At 40.3% G+C, this 26,185-nt stretch overlaps 1 protein-coding gene across 5 annotated transcripts in view; it reads left to right on the plus strand.

The window, feature by feature from the left end:
• MYRIP (myosin VIIA and Rab interacting protein) overlaps positions 1 to 26,185 on the plus strand; it is a 237,561-nt gene that overhangs the window by 95,527 nt on the left and 115,849 nt on the right. For all 5 annotated transcript variants that reach the window (XM_087768883.1, XM_087768898.1, XM_087768916.1 and 2 more), the window contains exon 3: positions 14,964 to 15,185. In XM_087768883.1, the coding sequence (XP_087625009.1) occupies positions 14,964 to 15,185 (222 nt within the window). The remainder of the gene's footprint in view (positions 1 to 14,963; positions 15,186 to 26,185) is intronic.

Below are 26,185 nucleotides of genomic sequence, written 5' to 3' on the forward strand. Positions count from 1 at the left end.
GCTTTTTTAAGTGAGCTGGGAAGCTTCACTGTGTGTTGTAGAGTGGTGTAAGTACTTGGACACAGACTCTGTGGTGGCACTGTTCAGAAAATGAACTGAACTGCGATCAAGATCTCTGTAACTTCAGTATGTCCTACAAGGGGGGAATATTTCAGATGAAACAGCCTTCTCCATCATTGACTGTGTGTTTTACAGCCTGTGTGTGCTTTGCCCTGTATATAGCAGAAAGAGAAATGCTTTGCTTTAATTGTTTGCTGATTTCAAATAATGCTTTTTATAAATCAACAGCTCTTCTCAAGCCTGCCTCTGTTTTTTGAAGTAAAGCTTTGCTTTGATTTATAAACTATTGATTGTACCCTGTGCTTTTGTTTTCTCTGCTTTTGTAGTTACATAGATATAACCAGTGTACTGAATTCCTCTAAAGCTTTTCGGGTTTTTTTTGCTCAAGGAGAGAGTCCTTGATTATAAGTATTGGTGCATGCCAGTTTGCGTTTTAGAGCTCTCAAAAATATTATATATAATTAGCCTTTTGCTTTAGGCGAGAATTCATGCAGTTGTTTGTCTCAGTAAAAATAATGGGCTGTCAATCTAGATTTTTAGGGGATTTTTGAGTTTTGCTGTAAGTGCTAAAATACTTCCTTTTTATGTCTGACTTACACATACTGCTGTAGTAACTGAAATTTGCACCCTCGGCCTAGAATAAAAACGCTTTTTTAGGACTGTTTTGAAGGAGATCTCCACTTGAATTTCTCTTACCCTCTGAGCATCAAGTTGGTCACTCTTTAGTCTTTTCACATACTTGCAACTAAATGTATAAAACTAAAATAAGCAATTAATTTATTAAAAAGAAATATTTATTTTGTCAGCACTAGATTTTTTTTTTTAGTCATTGAATTAATACGAATTATATTGTTACGGTTCCCGTTGGAGGAGCTTCTTCCACTTGAAGTTTAATTAAATACGTTTCATTATTTGTTACAAATCAACAGGTAGTTATGGAGATATTCCCTTGTGACCACTTAATTACATTAGTTTTGTCGTCCGGCATTTATGGAGATGCAAATGCTTTCGTATTCTGGTTATATTGAAAGGTTAGTGTTTCATATTCCCCTTCCCGCCCCCCGCCCCCAGAATAAATGTTTGGTTTTGAGAATAAATTGTTGCTTTTAAACCAACAATTCTCCTTTAAATATATTTAACTTTAAATCACTGACAGTCACACATCAGAAGCAGATTTGATCTGTAATTCAGGTGATGGTACATCAGTGCAACTCTACAGCGAGGGGTTTAGGAGAGGACTATCTGCTGGCAGTCCTCTGCCTGCAGACTGTCAGTCCAGCAGCTGAGCCCGGAAGGTAAATCTAAGCTACGTTCGCCAAAGAGGTAAGTGGCTTGGTAGAACTTTGTTTTTATTTGGAAGCATGCTGAGGGAAGCAGGATTTGACTGAGGCACAGAATCTGCAAGGCAGAGAAAAGTCTGACAAAATGACTGTGTTTTTTCCCAAGAGAATCCCTAGGTTACTCTGCACCCATTTTCTACTACTGAATAAAAGCTGACAGTCTGACCATCTTCTGGTAGCATTTCAGGCTGTAGCTACAAAAGGTGTAGCTTTTGGCCCCTTGTTCCATTACCCCATCCGTCTTACTGTACCACAGTGGCGATGGGATTTGTGGAGTGACACTGGCATGAACTGATGCAATGCTGTGGAGAATTAGTTTGAAATACCTTTGAACATAACTAATCTAACGGGTGCAAATTAGGATCCTATTGGTAGTGCTTTATAAAGGCAAATTTTACATATAGCACTGCAGGATACGTCTTGAAACATAGCAAGCAGGTGTATGATACTCTAATGCTGTTTCAAAGAATAATTGCCAAAAGCCCATGCACAGGTCTTGTGCACAACTGATTTTTTTTTATTTATTTAAGAGAAAGAATTCCTAATCAGAAACTACTTCTTGCTTTCCATATATCTTTATAAATCAGCATCTTGCATCTCTGTTAACTGTGAGCTAGGTAGATGTAGAAACGTATAAAACTTAGCTGCATGTGAGCCATGGCTATGCATGTTGCAGGTATCAGACTGGTTTTCCAAACTCAGACAGTGCTGTTATAGACCTGTTAACGAAAAATAACCTACTCCAGTTACCCATGTTGAGAGAGACTCCTCTAGTTGTCTATGACTGCATTTATGTTAGCATTTCAGTTCAGAGCAGTAGTACAGTTCCGGAGCAAACCTACACATCCTCGTTTATCACACCATGGTTTACATCACAGGTTGGTTTTGGTGTGCACAAGCTAGATTCCTTCTGGAAGAAACTAAGCCAAAGGTTATCTCCAGGTGCTTACCAAATGTGCCCTGTTTGGTTATAAACTCCCTCCACTGAGCAGATACGTCTCTGAACCAGTGTATCACGCCTTGAGACAGGTTCGAACTGTGTGCAAGGTGGTAACAGTTGGTCCGGGGAATCGGATTGACTTCCCTGAAGCAAACCTGCTGAACCACGTACTGAGTAGGCGTAGGCCTTCAGCACTGTCTAGTTCAGTATCCTGATCTGCTCTTGTTGTGCTGAATTATCTGCACATTCAGACATAGCCAGAGGGTCTGCACAAAGTACATGAACCAAGTCTGGGGTCCGACTGTGCCATAAGCTCCATACAAGGGAGATATCTTCCATCTGCTGCTTTTGGAGAGAGAAAATGCACGAGGGAGAGAAGAAAGGCATCAGATACCTGAATGGCAGTATCCACAGAAGAACGGAAAAACAGTATTTGCAACTCTCTTATTAGGAAAAAGTCAGAACACAACTTGACATTTTAAAAATTCAAACCACATAATTTAAAAATGGTGAAGAATGTTGAAGAAATGTTCTGTCTTTTCCAAATATTTACCACCTAATCATCTCTCTGAAAATATTTGTGAACTCTAGTTGTTGGATTAGATTAATTTCCATTTTTCAAAGGCTTCTGGGATATTTCAGTTGTTTTACCGTTCATCAAAAACATCCTACTGATGTACATTTGTTGTACTTCAGATTGATAGATACCTAATTGGGAAGAAGCAGAGAGCACACATGGACTGAGAAGAGGAATGAAAAATGCAGGTTTCTGATGTTCCCCTGCGTGCTCTCTCCTCTCTGGGAAAGTTCACTCTGCATAGCCTTCTGTGTCCTGGGTGAGGCACGCTGCCAAGGACTGAGGAAGAATTACTGGGATGCATAGAGCTGTGGGAGCATCTGCCCAAGAGGACTTCAATTTATCACTAGTTCCTTAATATCCCACTAGTCTGGTAACCTGGCTGTGTTGCCTCTTCTGTAGCTGAATTGCCTTTTCAAGGACAGTGCTTAGTACTACGTTTCCATGGGGATGGGGTATGGAGAGTACTAGGTGGGTGAGATTCCCAGCCTTCACTTGCAAGGGATATTGAATAACGCGGTTTATCTATATGTGTACGCGTGCATGCTCACACACATATGCAGAGTAAAGCTAAATAGCTGCACATATAGTCACAGCTACAAAATAAAGACCATTATTTTCTACATAAATTTCAAATTATTAGCTTTTTATATTTTTTGTGGTTGCTTTCTGATTTCCTTTCATTCCATTACTGTATAGTCCTTTATATGTTAAAATACCAGTATGTTATTAAATTTGCAGAAACATTCCTATAATAAAAAAGCTTCTAGATTAAGTTAAGAACATTACTGTGAAATATTGGAAGTATTGTAAAAGTGTTAAATGGCGATTGTGTCTGTTAAATACTGGTGTTACTATAGCAATAGCATATGCCAATACCTTTTAAAGGACTACCTTAAGCATGTCTGTTTGAACAGGGAGGTGGAGGTGCTGTCGATTATTTTCTTGCCCTTTTGCAGAGATTTGTCTGGTTTGTAATAAGGGACATGATGCTGCTTCCAGAAGGTGTTAATATTGTTGATATGAAACACACCGGGGTAACATATCGTATTAACTATAAAAAGCATTCTGTGAAAACAGATTCTTGTGTCTGCCAAAATACTGTCTTGTGTACAACAGAGGTATATGGTAATTTTAAGCTTATAAGTCTTTGTCTTTAAAACAAACACACAAAACCTACATGGATATTGCAAACAATTTCTAGACTTAAGAAAATCACTGTTTATAGGCTTAAATTTACTAAAAATATTAAGCTGCTATTGGCCTATATTATGTTGATTGTTTGGAATTGCAGTGCTTGCAATTTTTAAGCTACTTGAATTGCAGAGTCTATGTGGAATAACTAAGAACAGTATTTACTGTGTTAGGAGCATAGGCGGCATGAAGAGGAGCGGGACTAGGGAAGTGGACTTTAGGAGCTATGTACATGCAGACCTGTTGAAAATACAGAGTTAAGTGATAAAATTGGTGAGGAATTCACTCTGAAACCAAATTAGTGGGAACCTCTTGCTTTGAGGCTTTTCTTTGTATTTTGGGGTTTTTTTTTTTGGTCACCTTAGGCAGTATAAGCCTGGTGTGCTTCCTAGGACTGTATAGGAGTCTCACCTGAAACAAGCCCCTTTGCGTGGTGCATTAGGGCTCCTGTGGTTGCTGCAGGAAGTGGGGAAATACTCGGCGGGCGATGGTGTGGAGGACACACCGCAGATTTGTCTGTGTTGCGTTCCTTGTGCTTGTGGAGGACGTGACTCTCCCAGCATTCCCGTCCTGCCCAGGTTCTGAAGTGGCAGCTACTTTCCTGGGAAGGCAATGATCAGGACAGGCAGATTTTGAAAGCCACCCTCATGAGGTGGAAGGCCCTCGTCTATGAAGCATTACTCATCGCGTCTGTATGCAAAGTGGCATGAACGTCTTTGTGCTGTTTTTTCTAAGAGCGGACACGCAATCCTCGGATGCTATGACTGTGAAACCTGCTTCCTTAGCAAGCTCTGCTGTTTATTCTGCTGCCCGCTTTTGTTTATTCTGCTGCGTGTTCTGTGGTAAGGGTCAAGGAAGACTCCCCTAGTTTTCTCATGATAAGGGAAATAAATAATAGTAAATCATTAACAACACTGATTCTAGTGCAAATCTTTGTAGGTCTGAGTTGCTGGAAGTCCAGCCAGGAAGAGGGAAGGATGACTCATAGTGAATACTTCAGAGATTTTCAGAGCCAATGTCTGAGTTACTCTCCTGCTGTACACTAGCTGGGCGATGAATTGTGTTTTATAAGGTCAAGCCAGATGGCACTGTGAAAGGAGCACTGGGAGAACTGTTTAATGTAGTAGGAGTGTTTCTATTCTTAAAGGAAACTTTTTCAAGTTGATAGGGGCATAAAATTGGGTTCCTAAGAAAGGTAGACTCACAAAGAATGTATTACACATAAGTATGATGGAAGAGTATGTACGTTTAAAAAATATTTTCACTAAATATTTTTTGGGCTGTTTGAATTGAACAATACTTTATTCTTAAGAATCCTTGTCTGTATTTATCATTCTTCAGGTATGACCAAAAGGGATAAAAAACATCATTAACTTCAGATGACCTAGTACTGAAAGTCAGGACCTGATAGGAGAAACGTGAAATTCTCCAATGAGAGAGGCATGGGGAGAGGCACAGAGTGTGACAAATGGGAGGAGGGAGTGCAGATAAATGCTACATGTGGACCAGCATTTGATGAATACTTTGCTTTCCTCTACTGATCATGAATACACAATGAAATACTCAGAGGAAGTTGGTCAATATGGCCAGGAATTCAGTTTTCATTCCTTTAAAATTAGATGCACCTGAAAATTAATTCTGTTAAACTATTCATTTTTTCACTTGGTACAAGGAAAAAAAAGACAGGATTAGATATGTGACAAAATGCACTATTCTGAGCTGCAGAGTGGTAAACAGAGACTGGCTAATATGGAAATAACGCGTTAGACTTTTAGAACTACACTTTGACTGCTTAATATGTAGGATAACCCTTAGAAGATGGTAAGGAATAGAAAGCTGTTAGGCTGTGGAGTTTATCAGGTCAAATAAGCTACTTGTGGTAAGTAATTATCAATGCTGCTGATTCAGTGCAATTCTATAGACTTCTTGATATTTCTGGAAGTTATTTGGAAAGGACATTGAAAGACAAAATAAAATTCTACTATAATTAGCTAAAAAAAAGGCAAGAAACATTGACATATTAGTTCTAGAAAGATACCAGACAGGTAGTGAGAAATATGCTTCAGGGAGAGCAAAATGATTTTTATTGAGAGGAAATGAGACAGAAGGGAATGTGGCAAATGTTTATATAACTATAAATCACTATCACATGTGGGAAGGAAAAAAAAATCAGAGAAAGCATATAAGAAAACCTGTAAAACTCTAATGATGTTTTGCTAGGTTGTTAGCATGTTTGATAGGGTAGTACAGCATAAAGTATTACATGTTTGTGATTAAAAGGAAGGTGTCACAAAATGCTAATGTAAATATTAATCAAAGCTTACCATTTTGTAGTCACATTGTGGGGCTATGGCATACACAGGTGAAATATTTCATAGTGGATGAAAACTGGCTGGACACATAGGCTCAGATAGTAATGGTCAGTGGTTCAGTATGGATGTAATGGTGAGAAAGGGAGAAAACTTTTTAGCTTATCATCACTTGCGATTGATGTCCAACATGGACGCGCACCTTTTGGCCCTTCTCAATGGACCAGTTAAACCCAGGATTTAACCAGCAGGTCTTGCACCTCCAGCAAAAATGCTTGTCCCCAATAATGGTGAAGTATTTTACCTCAGAACACCCTACCTGGCTGCAGAGCGGTCTCTAACTGAGATAGGAGGGCAGATAAGAAAGAAGAGAGAGGAAAAAAGTATGTTAAACCCCAGATTTATTTTCACGTGTTCCACGTGGCAGTATTAGGACGGGGGGACAAAGGAGTCCGTACTTGCAGCGCTGCTTCTTGGAAAAGATCATTTCAGCTTTCATGTGGAGATTTCCAATGTCCTCAGGGCTCCCCAAAATATCTGCTCTGTAATTCAAGACCTGCTTCTCCCTCGCTGCTGTACTTGCCTGCAGAAGATTTCAGAGCCTATCAGTTAAATGTGGTGCACAGTCTGTGCTTCTGTGATATCCAATATGACAAAATGGGGTGAAATACAATGTCTCTTGACAATTTACATGTTTACAAAGTGAGAAGAAGGAATTTAAAATAATACCAGTATATTATTTATTTCATTTATCTACGCTCTGATGTGTCAGTCATTTCCAACTGATGATTGACACTGATTGACAGTGCTTGTGCCAGCAACAGGAAAGGAAACTTCCCTTAAGAGCCACTAGCACAGTGTCTATAGAGTAACACAGCACAAATCATTCATTTTGTGAAACGGTTTCACCTGAGCATGAAATTGTTACCAGATTAGGATAGAGCCTGGTACGACAAGCAAGGTACTGGTCTGGGGCAAGTGAACCACAACTTCGTGCCGACTGAATCTGTTCTCTCTGCAGCAAATGCAGTGCCTGATATGTGTTTTTTAGACAAAGGTAAGTGTTGAGAATGCTGTCATTTTTCTGGTTCTGTCAGCAGTTTAACTGGTTCAACTGTGATTAGGACAAAGCTTCCACCTGTCAGTCTTCACAACATTTATTTTATGGTATTGAATAAGCAATATGAAGATGTCAGTGCAATTCTTTTCCCATTATCAGAAATGTTTGCACATGTAAAAACAAAAAAACCAAACCAACAGCAGTGTTTCCACTGTGCTGGGTTTCTTTGTTTTTAGAAAGAGATTGTCCCCAGAATCCATGATACTTTTTTATGCAGGTAACTGATTATTTTTTACAGTGCTGTCACGGGTTGTAGAATGATAACTGTATTTTTTTAAAGGTAGGGTATACATCTGTCTTTTAGTGTTAATTTATTCCGCTTCAAGCAACATCAGTCGAAGCAGATGGGTTATGTCAATAGGGCAATATGGAGTCCATTTAGTCTCCACATTGTTGTTGCAAAGGCTTATTTAAAAAAATACTGAAATAGGTTTTTATTTTTGTACCTCACTTAACCTTAACTAAACATAAAAGTAAGTTATCCTAAGCTCCTAAATACTTTGCTATCCTATGAGACCTCTGATGGCACTGAAGTTGCACGCCAGTCAGCTCGCCTTTCACATGTCCGCTTCTGTTACTGTTTCCTTGACAGGGTTCACACCGTTGGTAGCTACGTGGTGCGTGCTGTGGACATAGTGTTCAGTCTGAATGCACAGTAGTCGCATTTGGATGTCATCATAGGCCTTTTGAGTTAAGCGACAAAAGGGCAAGACTTTGACAACAATTGTAAAGAATTTAACGGGACAAGATCATCAGTTAGCATATATGCAGCACCATCAGTGTGTGCTCCTACTTTTGAAAAGAGATGGAAAGAAAAATTAAAAAGTGAGATTTGATAGGAATACCCACTAATTTTAAAGAAATTTAATTTTATAGAAATGAAAAGCTGGAGAGAAAAAATCTTTAAGAGATGCTAGTAAGATCTTAGATAAAAGAATGCAACAGCAGTTGGAGTACTTGGACTGTGAAATATTTATCTTCCTGATTTTTGATACAAGTGACTTACTCATAACTATTTATGAGCCTCTCTTAGTGCTTGAATGCTGAGGTGTCCCATCCCTCTGTCTCCCCTCAAAGACTTCGTGTTTTGCTTTGGGTGTTTTTTGATGTTACTTTTTTTTTTCTTTTTTACCATTTATGGTGTACTCCCTGCTGTCTAATCCTCCCTGAAAGTCAGCTACTGCTGTTGGATCGATATCTCTCCGCACAGATTAAAGCGATGCGTGTTCCTCGAAGGGTCCCCAACTGCAAGCAGTGTGTTTATGTGTGTACTAGCATGGCTTTTTGACAGCATCAGCAATGTGTAGAATACTAATAGACGTACTAAGTATTAAATATAGCACAAGGCACAGTTGTGACTGTGTTGATAGGAGCCTTGGAAAAAAGCCATCATTTAAAGATAATTAATTAACTTGGCATTTGCTGTAAAGGGACAAAGGACTATCCTGTACTTTAGTTTTTTTAAAGAGAGGCAAGCAGATTTTCACCAGGGACAATTTAGCAAAGACATAAGAGAAGCAAAAGGTGTGTGCGGTGATGGTATAGCACTGCCTGGCACTAGAGAGTTGTGTTAGATGCCTATCCTGATGGCGAAAAATAAACTGCCTGAAAAGAAGAGGCAGTTAAAAGAAATGAGCACTGAACCTTTAGAGACTAAATGATGATGAAGGCCTATGCTTGTTGGGAGAATTTGGTTCTTACTGTATGTAGCAGAGGGAAAAGATATATGACCCTGTCAGTGTATAGCTTCATCGCTATTTGCACTGTGCCACACTTTGTGGCATAGATTATGAAAGGGTTGAAATGGTGAGCAGCTCTCCTTGGCAGCTCTGGCTAGTTAACCCCTGGGCAGGGATCAGAGAGGGGCTGTAAACCTTCCAGTGAGTGTTTTCCCTAAATTTAGCAGCATTGCACTAACCTGATTGGACTGTCAGGTTCTGCACAGATTAAAGGAACTTTATCCCCACCCCAGGGTCTGGTGCACATCTGGCAGGTCTAAGGAGAGCAGAGATGGGAATACTGTGTACACTTTGGCCTCTGAATAGGAAAAGCCCTTTTTCCTCCAACATTGTAGCTTGGAGGGCATTGGTGGAACTTGTATTCTTCAGCTGATCTCTGTATCCCAAGGAAACTCCCATCCCAACAGACCAGGCTTGGAGTGACTGTGAGAGTGGAAAAACACGAGGTGCAGGTGGTGAAAATGGCTTCTCTGAAAGGCTGGGAACAGGCACATCTGAACTTGTTCACCTGCTCCCCAGACTACGTAGAAATCCAGATCTCGTGCTAAGCGAAATGTCACAGTAGCTTGTACGGGCAGGTGAGTATGGAGGGTGCCTGGCCAGAAGAGTGTCTGAAGGCATTAAGTGTCTTAAGGCTCTTAACAGTGGTCAAACTAAGATTAAAACCAGTTTTAAGACAAATTGGTGGTCTTCATGGACCACTCCAAATCCAGTCTGAGAGGTGAGATATGCAAACAAATGCAGAGAAGAGAGACAACCAGTTGTAAAGCTGAGCAGAACCCTGCTCCCCTAGGAAAAGCACTTTGCAGCATGTGCTACCTGCTCACTAGTCTTTGAAGAACAAAAGGCTCCAATGCCAGGTGGATAAAAGGTAGCTTATGTTATGAAATAGATGTAATTTGAATTCAGAGGACTGGAAACAGAAGCCCTCATCTGTAGTACTGAAGGAGAAAGTTTCTACCTGTCTTTGATAACTTGTGGTCAAAGCCCCGCTCCTCTGTTCAGCAGGAGGGAGTGATTTGAAGGAAATAGGGTTTTTATGTTTTGTTTTGTAACTCCTAGGAACATTGTGCCTCCATTTTCCTCTTTTCCTGTGCAGGCAACTAGAATATAGTTAGCTGTTACTCTTTATTGGGGAAGATAAAAGGTGGTTAAACAGTAGGAAAAATTGTATTTGTCCATCACCCAAGAAAGCAACAGAGCAAATGGGAACCTCACCAGCTGGACTTTGCCTTTAAACTGGCAGGTGCCTGTCTGAAATTGAGACTGGTGTGAGGTAAGCGTCAGCTGGCTACAGCACAATAGTTGATGTTCCCTCAGAGAAGAGCAGAGAGACGGGTTTGGGGGAGCCTGGCAGAAAGACTTGCTTACACGGATGCTGTCTTGAAGCTTGGCGTGCTGCGTTGTAGCTAATACCTGTTGCATCCTTTCCAAAGGACCGTCTCTGCTGTTGCCAGTGGTAGTGGTCTCATTGCTTTCCCATAAATGCCTCTGTGTGAGGCTACTTTTACAGGTAGGGTAATTGTAGAGTATTCCCAAAACTGGACTCTTGAACAAAACCTATTGGGCACACCCTCACCTCATCTCCCACCTCCTCCCAGAAGAGCGTACTAACCATCAGTGATGTACTGCTGTTTGTGGAGTACCTAAATGTTTCCTAAGGCAAGACTAAAGAAAGGTGTCCTGGCCTCGTGAGTGCCGTGGCTGCTTGGTTGTGCTTCTGTCTTGCTCTGTGCTCTGGTGAATATTTTTAAATAACAAAGGTAATCTTTGTATGGGATTACATGCCAGGAGTCTATCACCCGAAATGTTGACTGGAATTAATTACGTATTTATTATGCAAACTGTTGCAGATTAATTAATACAAGCCTCTGGAAAAATCTAAATATGCATCTGTATATTTTAGAACGTATACTTCAATAAAATGTTCTTTGACAGAATTAGTCTTGGTGACAGACATGTCGGGTATCTATTGAGTATTCTTTGCTTCTTTTGTATTTATAGGCAATCAGTGAAATGCAACCACTCGAAAAAGAAAATGAAATCCAATCTTAGATTCATTCAAACAGCAGGAGTTCTCTTCTCCGCAGATCCTTATTACTACGTTACGCATAACTGTAATAGCTGAGCACCGTCAGTTGTGACTTAAGTGATGTGGATAAATGCTGTCATTTGTGGTTCCCACTCCTCCGTCCTTTCCCCAGAAAGGAAATTTTTTGTGCAGTCTTTTTTTGTTGCCTGTTTTATTTGTGCACATATTATATGTATACCTATAAATACTTCCCCAGGGAAGGACGTAATGTAATGCTGGGGGAAGTAAGTGCACGAGTGCACACACGTCCTCCCTCTTTTCTCTGTCCCATCCCCCTCATCTGTGTGTTGTTGAGGGAAACGGTGTTGCACAGGGAGGAAGGGGGAATGTTTGCGATGGCTGTGTGGTTCGACCTGCCCCTTAGAAAAAGTCAGCACCTGCATAGGTGACTGTCATCCTTTTGGAAGCAAGTTGCACTGCATGAGAGGATCAGCGTTGTTGACTCTGCTCCTTTCCTCAGACCATTCTTACAATCGTCTTTCACCAAGCCATTTGAACACCCTAAAGGTAAAGTCTGAGACTTTCAAACTCGGGATGCCTCGAACTTCAACTTGTACCTCCTGAATTCCAGTGCTACAAACTTTCTCGTTGTATTGAGTTTGGAGTTCACATTAATGATCCTGCTCACAGCAATCATCCAGCTGAAGTCATGTGCAAGTGAGGTTTTCCCAGTATTGATGGGAGTAAACCAGAGCCTACTTTTCCCTTTGACTATGTCATTTTCCTCAAACCAGGCAGATTCAGTTGCCTACTGGTGTTGTGCAGCACTTCACTTTCATAGGAAACCCATGTTTTACTTCCAAGGAAAGAGCATGGAGAGTAGCCTTTTGGCTTCAGTTGACAAGTCCTGTTGACAGTCCCTTTTGCCATTTGACTCCTGATAAAAACTAGAATAGCCTTTGGCAGGTAGTGTGTGAGCGCCTTAATTTGTTACAGCCGTTGAGGGATGTGCATTGCTTTCTTTTCTGTTCTGCCTGGTTTCCTGTGGAAATGAGGCTTTTTCTGTCATGCTCTCTCTCTGCCAGCCTGTCCAACCCTATCCTATTGACTTTTTGAATCCATTGGCCAATTTTAGTCCTATTTAACAGTGAGGCAGATGCCTTAATGATATTAAAGTTCTACCACTCTAATGAATGTTGGCAGCCAGATAGAGGAGAGAGATGTAATTAATGCCTGTACTGATGAAAAGGCTTCAGTGTGTGCTCAGCTTTTTCTAGGTATCAGGCTTTATTAGCTCTGTTGTGAACGAAGCTGCCTATTTTTATATTGTGTGAGCATTATTGTAGTGCTTTAAATAGGTGGCTTTGCTTCTGTGGTTTATCTTGCTATCATGGATAAGAGCCCTAATGAGGGTTCAAAATGCCATTGAGCATGCCAGTGTTGAGTGTGCAGGCTGATACTACCAAATACCAATATGTTACTAATTCTGGGAGATAATAGAGCTGTGTGAGGACAAAAATCTTTTCTTTCACTGCTCCTCCTGACCTCGACACCTTCGCTGTTCTCATCTTACGGGGAGGCCAGTGTCTGCTGCCTGGGGCCTCCAGCCTGAAACAAAGATTGCAGCATCTGCTGTAAAGATCGTATCTGGGCTGCTGACACTTCTTCTCCATGCCAGAAATCTTCCTTGTATCGTGTAACCCTCACCTTCACCAGCTTCTCTCCTGGCACCCGGGGTTCCTGCCTGACCTTCTGTGCAGAAGCATAGCTCTGTCTCACTCCATTGCTGCGGAGCAGGATACGTGCTGTGGATGGAAGAGCAATGTGGGGAACAGCTCACTTCTCCTGTTCCCCTAGAAAGATTGTCCATGTGGCACCATGGTAGGAGGGAGGAATGGGGATAAGACAAACTAGTCTAACCATCCCATTTAATCTGTGGGTTAGTTCTGTCAGTTTACATGAGGCAGACAGTTTGACTTGCATAATTCAGACATTTCCTCTTTTGCATGATAATCTCTTACCTTTTTCACCTTTAACATTCTCTAAAAATATGGAAAAACAATTAAGTTTTGCCATCTGGACAAAAATCATAAAGAAAGATTATTTACTTGAAACTCCAAAGAGTATTTACTTGGGTTTGAGCAGCTGGTCTAAGATAGCTAAATCTTTATACAGGGGACAAACAGCAGAAACATACATTGTTTTGAAGTTTTAAATTTATAAAAGGTGTGTATCTGGAATATGGTTAAATATGATGTATGTGCAAGTTCAAAAATTATATGCTGTAGATCACTGCCTTAATTGCCTTTTAGACTTGAGGTTTAGAATTGACCTGTCAGACTTTCATAAAATAGGCTGTTTTTATTTTGAGTTATGAATCTGAGGCAGAAATGGCAAATAAGATGATGTATAGCCCAGTAATGTGAGTCTTTTTAACATTCCAGGCTTGGCTCATAAAGATGCTTATAGATGATCTTGGTCGAGTTCCTGAATAAGCATGCAATAAGTGTATTCTTTTTTCCTGTAGCAGGATATTTAAGCATTAATGTAAGTGTAAGTCAGTATGTCATGACTTCCTGCAATTTAGTCTATCTGCTGTGATACCTTTAAATTTTGTTTAGGCTCTTGTGTTACTCTAGTCTTAAAAGTGGTTCTTACCAGCAATTGGAAATAGTAAGGTAGCCACCACTAATTCTGAGAAATGGAAAGAATGAATATATGTACATGCACACTGTTCTGTAAGCTTTTATTTAACATGTTTTTCATGAATCCTAATTTTTTTTCCTCTCAATGTATATCCTAGTTGTACATGCCAGAAACTGTGTGATGAGTTTGCAGACTTGTCTACTTACACAACTGTTCCTTCTGGATGTTTTTTATTACTCATATCTTGGAATATATTGCCTAATTTGTAAAATATCAAAAGCACTGTAAAATGGGAGATAGCAAATTAGTGAGTACCACACACACAATTTATTTTATTTTATTTTATTTTATTTTATTTTATTTTATTTTTTTAATAAATGAGCTCTTCTGCTGGAATACAGAAACCTTTAGGGGGTCTGCAAACACTTTAACAAACAGTTGGCTCAGTATTGGTCCTAACTAGTAAAACACCCAATTCTTTCTGAAATGAAGTATGTCATTAACCTTCCTTGACAAATTGGAGCTATTATGAATAATACGACCCCATGGGTCAGAACAAAGCAAACTTAGCACTTTTGTTTACAAAACTGTTGATCAGTAGGACTTTTTATTACTGTGCACCAAACCTTTTGACTTTCATAGACTGATTTTTGATTTGTAAAGTGTTCTGAAAACAGCCCTGAATTCTCAAATGACACTATGGCTTTGCATGGCTGGAGTACCTGGAGCAGTAGCCTGGCTCTCCTGAGGATTGTCTTGCTGGAGCTGAGTTTTGCCCTGGCTCATGACTCAGAGTTTTAACAGATCGGCTATGGGTGACTGCAGGGAATACAGGACCTTTTGCTTCCCAATTCTGGATTTAGAATATCCATTTCTGACATTTATTTCACACCTGCAAAAGTTATTTGAAGAGTATAACATGAAGATATGGAAAGAAGAGAAAGGCAAAGGGAGATTTCCCATTGAAATTGTGTTTATATTTTTGTTGTTTTGCTTTTTGTTCCAGTGAAATGAAGCAGAAATTGGATGAAGAGGGTAACAAGTGCAGCATCCTTTCCAAGCAGCAGAAGTTCAATGAGCACTGCTGTATTCGCTGCTGTTCCCCTTTCACGTTTCTTATCAACAGCAAGCGACAGTGCCAAGACTGCAAGTACAACATCTGCAAGAGCTGCAGTTCTTACCAGAAGAAGGAGAAGGCTTGGATCTGCAGTGTCTGCCAGCAAGCAAGGTAAGGGCCTATTGTTCAGCAACCTGTGTAAAGCAGTTGTGGTCTGACCTGAGCTTTTTCCTGTATTTGTCAGTAGTTAACACTGGCAGGATAGGACATGAAGTACCTGTTTATGTAGGGATTGATTTGTTCCTGAGGTGTGACATGGCTGTTTTTTGTAGAGGTTAATTTGTTCCGAGAGCGTTTGCTTACCTGTTGCATTTTCCAGACTTGCTTAGCTGGACTGATGAATCAGTAAGCAGTAATGGGACTCAGCTTGAGCAGGGCTGGGATCTCCTGAAATGCCTGGATTACTAATAGAACCTGAGCGCAGATGGTGGTAATGCAGTTAATCATTTTGCAGCAAATCCCACTGACGGGTGGGGAGCGGAAGGAAGAATATCGGCGAATAGATCATCCAGCTGTGACTGTGTTTTGGAGTGCTTTTCTAAATGCCAGCTTATTGGTGTGGGTGCCTTGGGCTTACTTGGCAAATAACCAGACAAAATGGCAGTGCAACCTGTTATAATTCTTAACATCTGTTAAGAAAATGCTGCTGGGCTTCTATTTGCAGAGGGTGTCAGGGATTTACTGTCTCACCCTTTTGAGGCTAACAGAGCCACAACGTTTAAAGATAGCACCAGAAAAACAAAGCAAATTCAAGCAAACACATAACAGCAGCAAAGGATATTCCTTGGATACTGTGATAGTCCTTCTTGTCTGCATTACAGGCCAGGTTCCAAAAGCAGCCTTAGCTGTGGCGATATAGCACTGACCAAGGCCTTTTTACTCAGACAAGAAGGGTGAATGAAATAACTTGATTCCTCACAGTTTAATTTTGTACCATTGGTGACTAAAGTAGCTGGGCAAATGTGACAAAGATGGATGTTTATTCTTCATCTTTCCCTTTAGTGGAGAACACAGGATGAAGACAGAAGCTGAGTCCCTTTCCCAATGCTGTATGATATTCCTGTGCTCACCAAAGGCTCATTGCTCCCAGTTGTTTCCCATCAACACCCACTTGAAATTTAAGCTTTCACATAGTATCTGTGAATGAAGTGCGTGCCCTTTGACATGGGGCCTTAAAATCATAGGGGTCCCAGGTAGATGATGCCATGTTTCCAAATGCCAGCCTTTGAACCTGAAGGAGACTGTATTCTCAATTGTCTTATTCTCTCACCTACTCCTTCTCTACCTTTTACCCTGGAAAACCTACACGCGCACCCTTTTCCCCAGTGAGGAGGCAAAAGAAGGACAGGAGTATCTTTTCCAGCAGTACAGAGCGCTGTGGAGTCAGTGCTTGTTTCTACTTCAGTCATTCGACCGTGTCATATTATACCTCTTTCTTCCACTTCTGAGTTCACCCATACGGGCAGCAGAACAGGCAGCCAGGTTTGTGGATGCTGATGAACTGCACTTAAAATAGTTTTTGCTGACTCCACGAAAAAACTCTTGGAAGAATTTAATTTCAGAAGAAAAATCTGTAGCTGAATTATAAAAATGCTATTTCTGACCCTTGAAGTCAGTGCTTTTCCCCACAACCCTGTGCAGCCCTCAGTCACCCACCTGTAACTTGGTTATAAATATTTTCTTTATTTATGAGACCCGAGACACAGCTTGAGTTATTTTTCAGTGAATAAATTAACTAACAAAGCTGCTAATAATTTTATGATCTGGTTTATTGATTGGACTGTGTGACTTACAAATCCCTGTAGGGGAAGCAGGGCTGCTGAGGTGTTTTGGTTTGGGGGGTGGTGTGGGGTGGTGTGTTTTTTTGTTTTTAACTATCAGGCAATATTTCTTCCAGGGAAAAACACAGGGAGAAACACCACAGTCTGTCGTGCGTTCCTCTTGCTTTTTCAGTGACTTATCCCTCAGATGGAGCATGAACTGTTCTCTCCTGCCCCTCCCCAGCTGCTCTTCTTACGTCTTTTATTTTTTCCTTTAATAAGATAGCACAAGTAGTGGAGGTGGTTCTCTGTTTAGCCGCTGCTCGTCTGCACATCTTACTGCACAATAGATAGTGAGCTAGAAATATCTCGGAGAGGACTGCATTTTCAGGTTGTTCTCCTTTTTTTCTCCCCCTCCCTATATGTCTTCGCTTAATTCTACAAGAGTTAATGTTGTAATTCTCTGCTGTGCAGAAACAGTTTGGTCGAACTGGAAAAGTACAAACATACACAGTTCAGACTTCATGTAATGATGTTTGTGCTCTTCAGCTCTGCTCTACAGCAGTGCTTGAATAATCCTAGGTTTTATTTCTAGTATGTATTTAGAATATGTCAACCAGTTCTCTGATGTCAGAAGCAGTTTCTTGCTGTACAAAAGGCTATAAAGCATTCTCAGCATGAATTTTTGTAAAGATGGTTCACCTTATACATTAGAGCTTGAGACTCTAATTAGGTGAATTAGAAAGATACATTTTGTTTATATGCACATGTGAAAACTCTGAAAAGTTCCTGTATGATGTGGGAATCAGAACCAATGACTTGAGGATGGTTAAAATTTTTTGGAAAGCAATGCCTTCCATAAACATCACCTGGGTTCGATGGAGGATTTAAAACTCTTCTGGGAGCTGTACCTTTTTCTTTAGACTATCTTATTTCCCATTATCTTCCTCCAAAAGAGTGGCATCAACTTTTGCAGGTTGTAAATAGTCTCCTGGTAGATTCCTGCACCGAGGTGATCTTGACACTGAAGAAAATCTGTCGTGTTGAGTTAGTCTCTCAAGGAATGACCCTAGTGGAGATACCTGTTCTGTGGAAGTTGGTTTTCTTCCAGGGCAGAGATCTACATTAACATTTAGCAGAGAGCAAATACGCAGGTCAGCATTTGAAACATAGAACATTTGTAGAAAATTGGGCCAAAAAGTTAGTCTCTGCTTCTTCCAAAAGCAGTAAACTCATCAATAAGCCAATGAAAATGTTGGTGTTTGAACTCCTTTAAAGCATGCTGCATACACTCAGACTTAGTGCAGTCAAAGTAGTGTTGTGAGCAGCTCAAAATGGGTCCCAAAGGTTGTCACACTGGTTGTTTGCAGCACAGATTTATTTGAATGTTTAAGTGAGGTGCTCTTTTTTTTTGGTTTTCATACTCCCAGTTTGACTGCTGCTTTAAAAAATAGAAAGCAAGAGAATACCATTTATCTTCATAGACTATCTCAATCCAGAGTTATTTTTGAATGTTCTTTACATTTTCTTTTGAGTTTATTGTGGTGCCCAGTTGAAAGGTAGGGTTTCTAACTAAGCGCTAACATATTGCATCAGTAGCAAATGTAATTGTCATACTGGAACTTGAAAATTAATTAGAATTAGATTAATTAGATATGCATTAGATTTTTTTAAATGTACATTACAGTGAGACTTGAGGAAAATTTATTAAGGTCTAGTGTACCTGCAGTGCCCACTACATTTGTCTCTGACTAGCATGTATTGGGATTAATGCTAATGTAAAAATGGAGCAATACTTGTGATAACATGAAAATTGCAACAGAAAATAAAAATCTAGGCTCAGTGACCAGACAGAACACCCTTCAAATAGACTGGAGCTTTGCCAGCTCCAGAAACAGTCCTAAATAAAATCTTTATATTTCAGATGGTTTTATTTGGAGGGTCCATTCACTGTAATGTGCTTTAATGTCAGCAGAGCGGAGCGTATTTTTGTGGAAACGTGGTGAAGTTGATGGTAGATGTGATTTTAGCCTGCAAAAGGATACGTCCCTTCTGCTTAGCTGATGTAAGTTTTAATGTAAAACTCCTTCCAGTCTCTACGGGGGGAACACCAAAAGTTGGCAAGACCTTGGGATGGTACTTGAGAAAATGAAGTACTCCTAGCAAATAACTGAACCTTGTATTTGTTTGTTGGTGCATTTGGCTGTAACAAAACAGTTGGTTTCAGGACTTAGTTGTGGAAAGCTAATGAAGGTATAATGCTGCTTAGCAATCTTGTTTTGCTTTCAAGCAGGCTAAACCATCTGGTAAAAGGAAGCTGAAATATCGTTCAGATAGTCTGCCTCAACTGCAGCTTGGAGCTTTGTGTATACCTTTGTCAGAGTTGTGTATTTCTGCTGTCTGAGGTCCTCACCTGCCATCAGAGAGAACTTCTACAGAACTTGGAAACTGTGACTTTGTCACGTAAATGCCAGGAAATGTGTTTTTCCTTCTGAGATAGAATTGGATAGGAACATTCACTTGCTGTGTGGCATAGCAGAAAAGATAAAGTTTTAGCTCTGCCATGTGCATGTCATTTTCACTGGACCCATGTGGGTCTTGTTCTGCTTTTTTGGAAGTTCTCTGAATGATCCCATTCATATTGTACTTAAGAGATTTGCTAATTTCAAGTAAATAGCAGTGAAAATTATTTTCCTCAGCTGTATGTACTTGTAGAAATTGATGCAATTCCTTCCAAAAATGCCCGCTGCTCTATTCCAATTATCTTCCTCCTCCTTCTCCCACCATTATCTCTCTGTTCTGTATCCTGTCTTTTGATCTCCATCTCCTTACCATGCTTAAGCATCACAGTGGATCACAGACACCATATCCTTTTGCTTACAGTACCCATGAAGAGCAAGGGCAATAGCTTGGATTTTGCACAAGAGCCAGGAACAGTCTTTGGTTTATTCAGTCGTTCCCTAGCTGGAGGAGGAGACAGAGAGAAATGTGCAAACTGGTTGCATTGGAAGGTTGATCTCTGCTGGATTTTTTGCTATCCTGATCTGTCTTAATTATTTCTGAAGTATGCACTGTGAAGAATTTTGATTCTGCTAGACAGAATAAAGCTGTACTTGCGTAACGCACAGCAGACTGCAATGCTGCACTCAGCTTTAAAAAAAGTGTCTAAAAATGGAATTGAAGAGGAGAGTAGGAAAGAGAGGTCTATTAAAATGGTTAAATACAAGTGCTAATTAGGCAATCTTTTCTAGCTTTGAGTAGCCTTGGAAGTGAGCGTGTGGCTGAGTGCCTGGAGGACCTATCTGTGTTTTAGGAGCTCTGGATCCTCGTTTTAGCTGTTCATCTGATTGTCAAGTGACCTTGAGGAAGTTTCCATGTCTCAGGTTTCCCCATGTGCAGAATGGATTTAATGATGCTGAGCTCTTGGAGGTCAGTGGTTGAAAAGTTAAATGCTATGGCTGTAAAGTGCTAAGTATTATTAATGTACTGTTATTATAGAAGTTTTGCTGCAGTCAGCATGGTTAAAGCCTTTGCTTCGTGTGTTGCAGTAGCACAGAAAAGTGCTTGGATTCTTGCAGGGAATGAATGAGGACAGAATATCACAGCTTTATTTTCAGTGTTAATAAAGAAATGTTTGCCTGTGTGTGGCCCCACCTACCTTCGCAAGTCATAGTGAAGTTACCAAACATTTTCCCTAGTAGGAATAAATATTATGTAAATAGTGTGCAAAAATATTGGGACTGCTGAACTGGGAGGAGAGGAATATGAAAGGATGTAACACAGTTTTTCCCACATAATAAGCAGCATACAAATTATAGATCACACTTATTTAGTCTTCCAGTTTTGCAAAAGCTGAGGGACTTTCAGTGAAGGTGTCAAATTGAAAGCTAATAAAAAATATACAGGAGTCTTCAAGTGTGGGCACTTAAGTGGCAAGTGAGAACATCACCTCTTACAGTCGCTGAAATACAAAATCTTAAGTATCAAGCAAAGTTTAAGGAAAAATTTCCCTTTCGTCAATTCTGTAACTGAGACTTCATGTGCTCTGCATCCTGTCACTGACTACTTTTGCAGGAGCAGACTTGGAGGACTGTGGGCCATGCCAACCCCTACGTTGGGTTGGTGGCAGTCAGGGAAGATGTAGAGTTCATGGTAGTCAAACAAGGGAGAAAAGGAGATGGCAATATCTAATTAGAGGTCTCAAATTTACAAATATGTGAAGTAGTAAAGGGTTGTAAGGCAAGATTTTCCTCCAAGAATGAGGAAGAAAAAAGTTACGTCATGTGAAAAACCAGCCTGTTGTTCTGACTCCTGAGTGGTTGACTCAATAATGCTTGTACTTTGCTTCATTTTTCAGTATAATGTCAAATTTATGCATCCCTTATTAATACAGCGATTCTGCCTAAAGCAAGTCCACTCCAACTGATTCTTGGTATCAGTAGTGTTACTATTTGTATTTTTAAAATGTATCAGATGTTTAATCTGCTGTCTTTTTTCCTGGAGAAGAAAGCGATTCTTTCCTTTCATACTGCTTTGCCAATGATTTGACATTTTCATATGCTTGCAAGTTGAGAAAGTTGTTCCTGGACCTATACAGTCTTAAGTAGGGTGATCGTTCCTGTGTGTTGTGATGGAGTTTTCTTGGTTGACAGAGAGGATGAGGTTTGCCTGTCTGACAACGCCTCTCCTACAGGAGACTTACGAGTAAACTGAGGCAACTGTTAGGACTGATGATTATAATAAACTCAACATGTCCAGGCAGTTCTGGAATCTAGTAAACCCCTCTGATTATCCCATGTTTGGTCCTCTTTTTCTCCCCAGCTGGTGCTGCTGCCTGCTTTTGGGTGACCCTTAGGGTATTTCTCTGATCCCCTGCAGAAGGTCACAAGCTAGCTCCTTTTGGTTTTCTGAGCAGGAATTGCATTTCGGCTCTGTTCTGTGTTAACATTAGCTGAAATGCAAGACACTGTGCTTCAGAGCAGGAGCTTTTCAATCAGGCTGAACTGAAACATTCGGGAGAAGATGTTCGCTGCCCAGGCATTTCAGCCCCCGCTGTCTCCTTCCCGAGCTCATGTGGCAGCATTGGACGATCTGCTGGCCTTGGAACGTGCTGGGACATCCCTCAGCTCCAGCGACCATCACCCTTGCCTCGTCCTCTTCAGGACCGCTATATGTTTACTTGCCTGACGGAGGCTGATTTCTGATGCATGTTTTTCCCCTCTGGGTTGGATTTCTAAAATCCTCTTAGCAGCATGTTGTTTGGAAAATGCTTTTCAAAACATGTTAATCTGAAAAAGCTGTTAAACTTTTTTTATTTTAAACAACATTGATTTAGTACCCATGAAAGCCCCCTTGGAAAAAAGTAACATTTCAAAACTAAATCTACAGATTTTTATTTCGAATAGAAAAAACTTGTGTGAGCAGAGTTTTTCACAACTTCTCATCTAGATCAGATGTTCAATTTTTGGGTCAAGTCAGAATATCTTTGTGTATCATTGTATAAGCATTTCTTTTTCTGGTCTCTATTAAATGGCAACTATGGTGAATTATTTTTTTAAGAGGGAAAAATCACATTTCACTTGTTAAGTCTTATTGTGCCCTATTGCTTTTTTCCATCATAAAATGCATGTAATAAAGCAAAAAGTCATGCTGTGGTTAACACTCTTAAGGTAGCCTTTAAACAGAGCAGAGTGCACTTTCACATAGACATACCATTGAATATTTGTTAATTATCAATAATGAAAGATTGCTAATTGGCTTGATATATGTTTGTTTCAGCATTTGCTGAGTCTTAGGTTTTCTCCTGCTGTATTTGTGCAACTGTCCAGCTTTGATGAAGTACAGAAATCAGTCACTTGCTCCAGCTGACGCTGACATTGCCACCTCCAAGAGTAAAGTCAGCTTCTGGCCTGTACTCTGCCAGTCCCGAAGGAACATGCCATGTGCATGCTCTTTGCTTTTTCCACTTGGGAAGTCTGACCTTGAAGGTGTGGGGTTCATAATGTTTGGTGGGGTCCATTGTGAATTTGAGGAACCATGCATCAAGAGAGGAGGTCTGTGTGGCAAAGGAAGAGTCTTCTCCCACCTTGGGAGTGCAGCGTAACTGCTAATTGCCACATAGGTTTAGCTCCCATCCACTCCTCACAAGGCGAGAAGACTATTTGTACCTGTATTTTATGCCCCTCTGTCTCTGTCATTATAAGCTGTATATAAAGACTATTTCTACAGTCCACAAGTAATTCAGATTTTTTTTTTTTGCCAAATTGTATTATTTTTATCCCAATACCTATGGATCAAAGACCCTCTGTCCTCCTCAGTGCTTTTTTCCTCCAAAAGATTTATCCTGTGAACAGCTGCCCAATTATGTGTGCGTACCCTTAGAAGCATTATAAATGCTGTGGTTATCACAGGGGTTTTTTTCTTGGTGATAAAATTGGAAATCCTCCAGACTTGTAGCCACTAACTGTGAATGGCAATAACAAATGTGTCTTTCCTCTAGGTAATGCACTTTGCAATCAGGAATAGTACCCTCTTAAAAGGTTCTTGTGTTGCCAAAGAAGTTAAAGTGAGAATTTAATTTGTCATTTTTAAAAAGCTTAACCACATCAATAAATACATTCCTCTATGCTCTTGTTCTTCAGACCCACCTCTCACATGAAATTGATAGTGAAGCACTTACTGCTTAGTATCTTCAATAAGAATCTATGAGATCATACATTTACATATTTCATCAGGCAGTAACTCATCCTGCTTCTGTGACTTGGGGGAAAAGGAAGGTGGAAAAAGCAATTGCCCTGTCTTTCTGCCAAAGACAAGGTTTTCTAAATTTGTGTGCTGAATTAAGTATATTGCTTTCTTGTACGTCTTTGCAGTGGCGCATCTTTTCTGCACCTAGGTTTTTGTGAAGTCTTGCTCCAGATAAGCACTGCTAGAGTCTGGCTAGAGAGTTAATCACACTTTTTGCATCTTCCACCCCCTCAGCTTTCAAGATATGACACTACACTTGTAGATCATGATATAAGTGGTAATGCCTGCCAGAGTTACCTGTACTGGAAGTATGTTTCATGTGCTTTCCTATCCTACATCACACCTGCATCTTTTGCTATAGCTGTCCAGGCAAGCATCTTGTTCATTTTATCTCGGGAGCTAATAGACAACTCTTATATTTATTTTGTATTCACAAATAAAATCATGTTAACGTAGGGGGAAAACCATCTGTGACCTAAAGCTGTCTTCGAGTTTGCATCTTCATTCATTTCAGGTTGTTGTATGGTTTTTTGCAGAAACGGCTTCAGAAATGAAGATCGACTTTTGACATAGTGCCTAAACAAAAGCTGCCTAAAAACAAAACACACTTGATTGCAGAAGTTGTGAACTATTTAAAAGTGCTGTTTGATCATAGCAAAAGAAAGCTTCCTGTTCATTTTGAGATTAGTATTGGATTTATGGTGTGCTTGGGAATTACTTTGATAAAATGTTTTCATCAGAAAGCTGCTGTAGTAAAAATGGAAATTCTTTACAAGCACATACTTGCTTTGACTGGAAAATGATGAGGTCCAACATGGAAATTCTGAAAAGGAGCCTGTAAGAGATCACAATTCAGTTGCCTGAAACATGGAAGCTGAAGTTGAAACCTTTCCTCAGAATCATACTAAATATGTCTTTTGTTCTTCCCATAGGCCCCCAAAATATTTAAAACTCCTATATGTTTCCAGGAATGACCATGATATGGTTTTATGGTTTGACTTTTGTCTCGCGATTGTTGGATGCCAACAGGCAGTTGCTAACGCTCCTCTGAAGTGATTTTGTTAGTCTCGGTGTTCAGGGGCTGTTCTGTGACCAAGTGGTCTTGCTTCCTTGGCTGAACACTTCCACTCTGGGGAAGCAATCTTTGTAAGATAATGGCCTTTGCTGCTGGATCTGTAATACTGCCTGCCCTGATCGTTTTGATTTGAAATTTAATATGCTGTAAAGCTTGCTGTTGTAATTCAGCAAGTGATGTCTCTTGGCAATATATGGGAGTCAGATGACGGTACTGGTTCTCCAAGGTTTCATCTCTGTTTCTGTCCGTTGGTGTGAAGACTGAGGGGTACTCCTCCGGGCCCCACCTTGAGAGAGCCTTCATGAGGCTCCCAAGAGATAATTAGTGGTGAATGAAAGAGTTTGTTCATTTAATTAAGAAATATTATTTTCCATCATCTGTCATACTCTGGGGTTGTATGTGAGGTTAATAGGGTAATGAACACATCATGGTTCACATTGTCTTCAATTTGCTGATGACAGATTTGCTTTGTGTGCATGTTGTTTCCTGGCTGGTCAACATAGTGGCTCGTGGAATAGTGCCTGGAGTATGGAAACTTGAATGAATGCTTGTGCGATAGAGGACGTCAGTGTAAAGGATGGTAGAAATTGCATCAGTCGTCACAGTTGAAATTTTCTCTCACTGATGTGTTTGCAGGGCTTCATAACCTAGGAGGCTTCTTAGGTTCCCCACATCTCAGGTAGTTGCAATTGTCACGAGCACGTTCAGTCTCTGGTGAGATGATCAGTGAATTAATAGCTGTTAGAGGCAAGGAAGAAATTTATGACTTGTTTCCCCAATCCTGCAAACTCACCAGTAGCCAGACCTCTGGCTGTGATGGCAGCGCATATTTCTGATCAAAAACACTTTTGGAAATTCTCCTGGGGGGAAAAACAACTGTAGAGTGCTATACTGCGAAGAAGTGCCCACTGCGAACTGCATCTCCTATGCTTTGGAAATCCCAAGCCATTCATTTTTGGGGGAAAGTAATTCTGTTACATGTTTAAAAAAACAAACATTGCATCTGGTGCCTTTGAGCCTTAGACTCTGTGACCTGTATCAAAATGCCTTCTTGTGTTTTGCTTCTAGGATCAAAGGGCTATTGGATGTAAGGGAATTTGAGGTTAATATTTTAGAATGTGTCTGTATGACTTGCTCCCTGAAACTGTTTCTCCGACTATAGAAACTAGACCACTCACACAGAAAACATACTTAACAAGTGTGTCTGGTACTCCTAAACATAGTGTGGCAATAGCGGTTATTTTTCTCATCAGGGAAATTATAATTAGAGATTGAATATTCTTGGGAAACACCAGCTTTTGAAGCAGTATTACATAGAGTTTGGGTAGCGAGGGTTGGTTTTGAGACCTGCGAAGTGTAGTTCTCCGAGGCCGTTCTGTGCAGTACATTTAGATACCATATTATCCACTTTCAAAGTTTTCCATTTGCTACCAAAGAAGGTGGTTCTGGCAAGAGAAACAGCAACAAAATAGAGTGAAAGGAGATTGACAGGAAAAGTAGAAGGAGGAGGGTGGGGGGAATAGCACGAT

The sequence above is a fragment of the Nipponia nippon genome, unplaced genomic scaffold, assembly GCF_047370975.1.
Source record: "Nipponia nippon isolate SJK-2023a ecotype South Korea unplaced genomic scaffold, ASM4737097v1 scaffold_1, whole genome shotgun sequence".
Lineage (NCBI taxonomy): Eukaryota > Metazoa > Chordata > Aves > Pelecaniformes > Threskiornithidae > Nipponia > Nipponia nippon.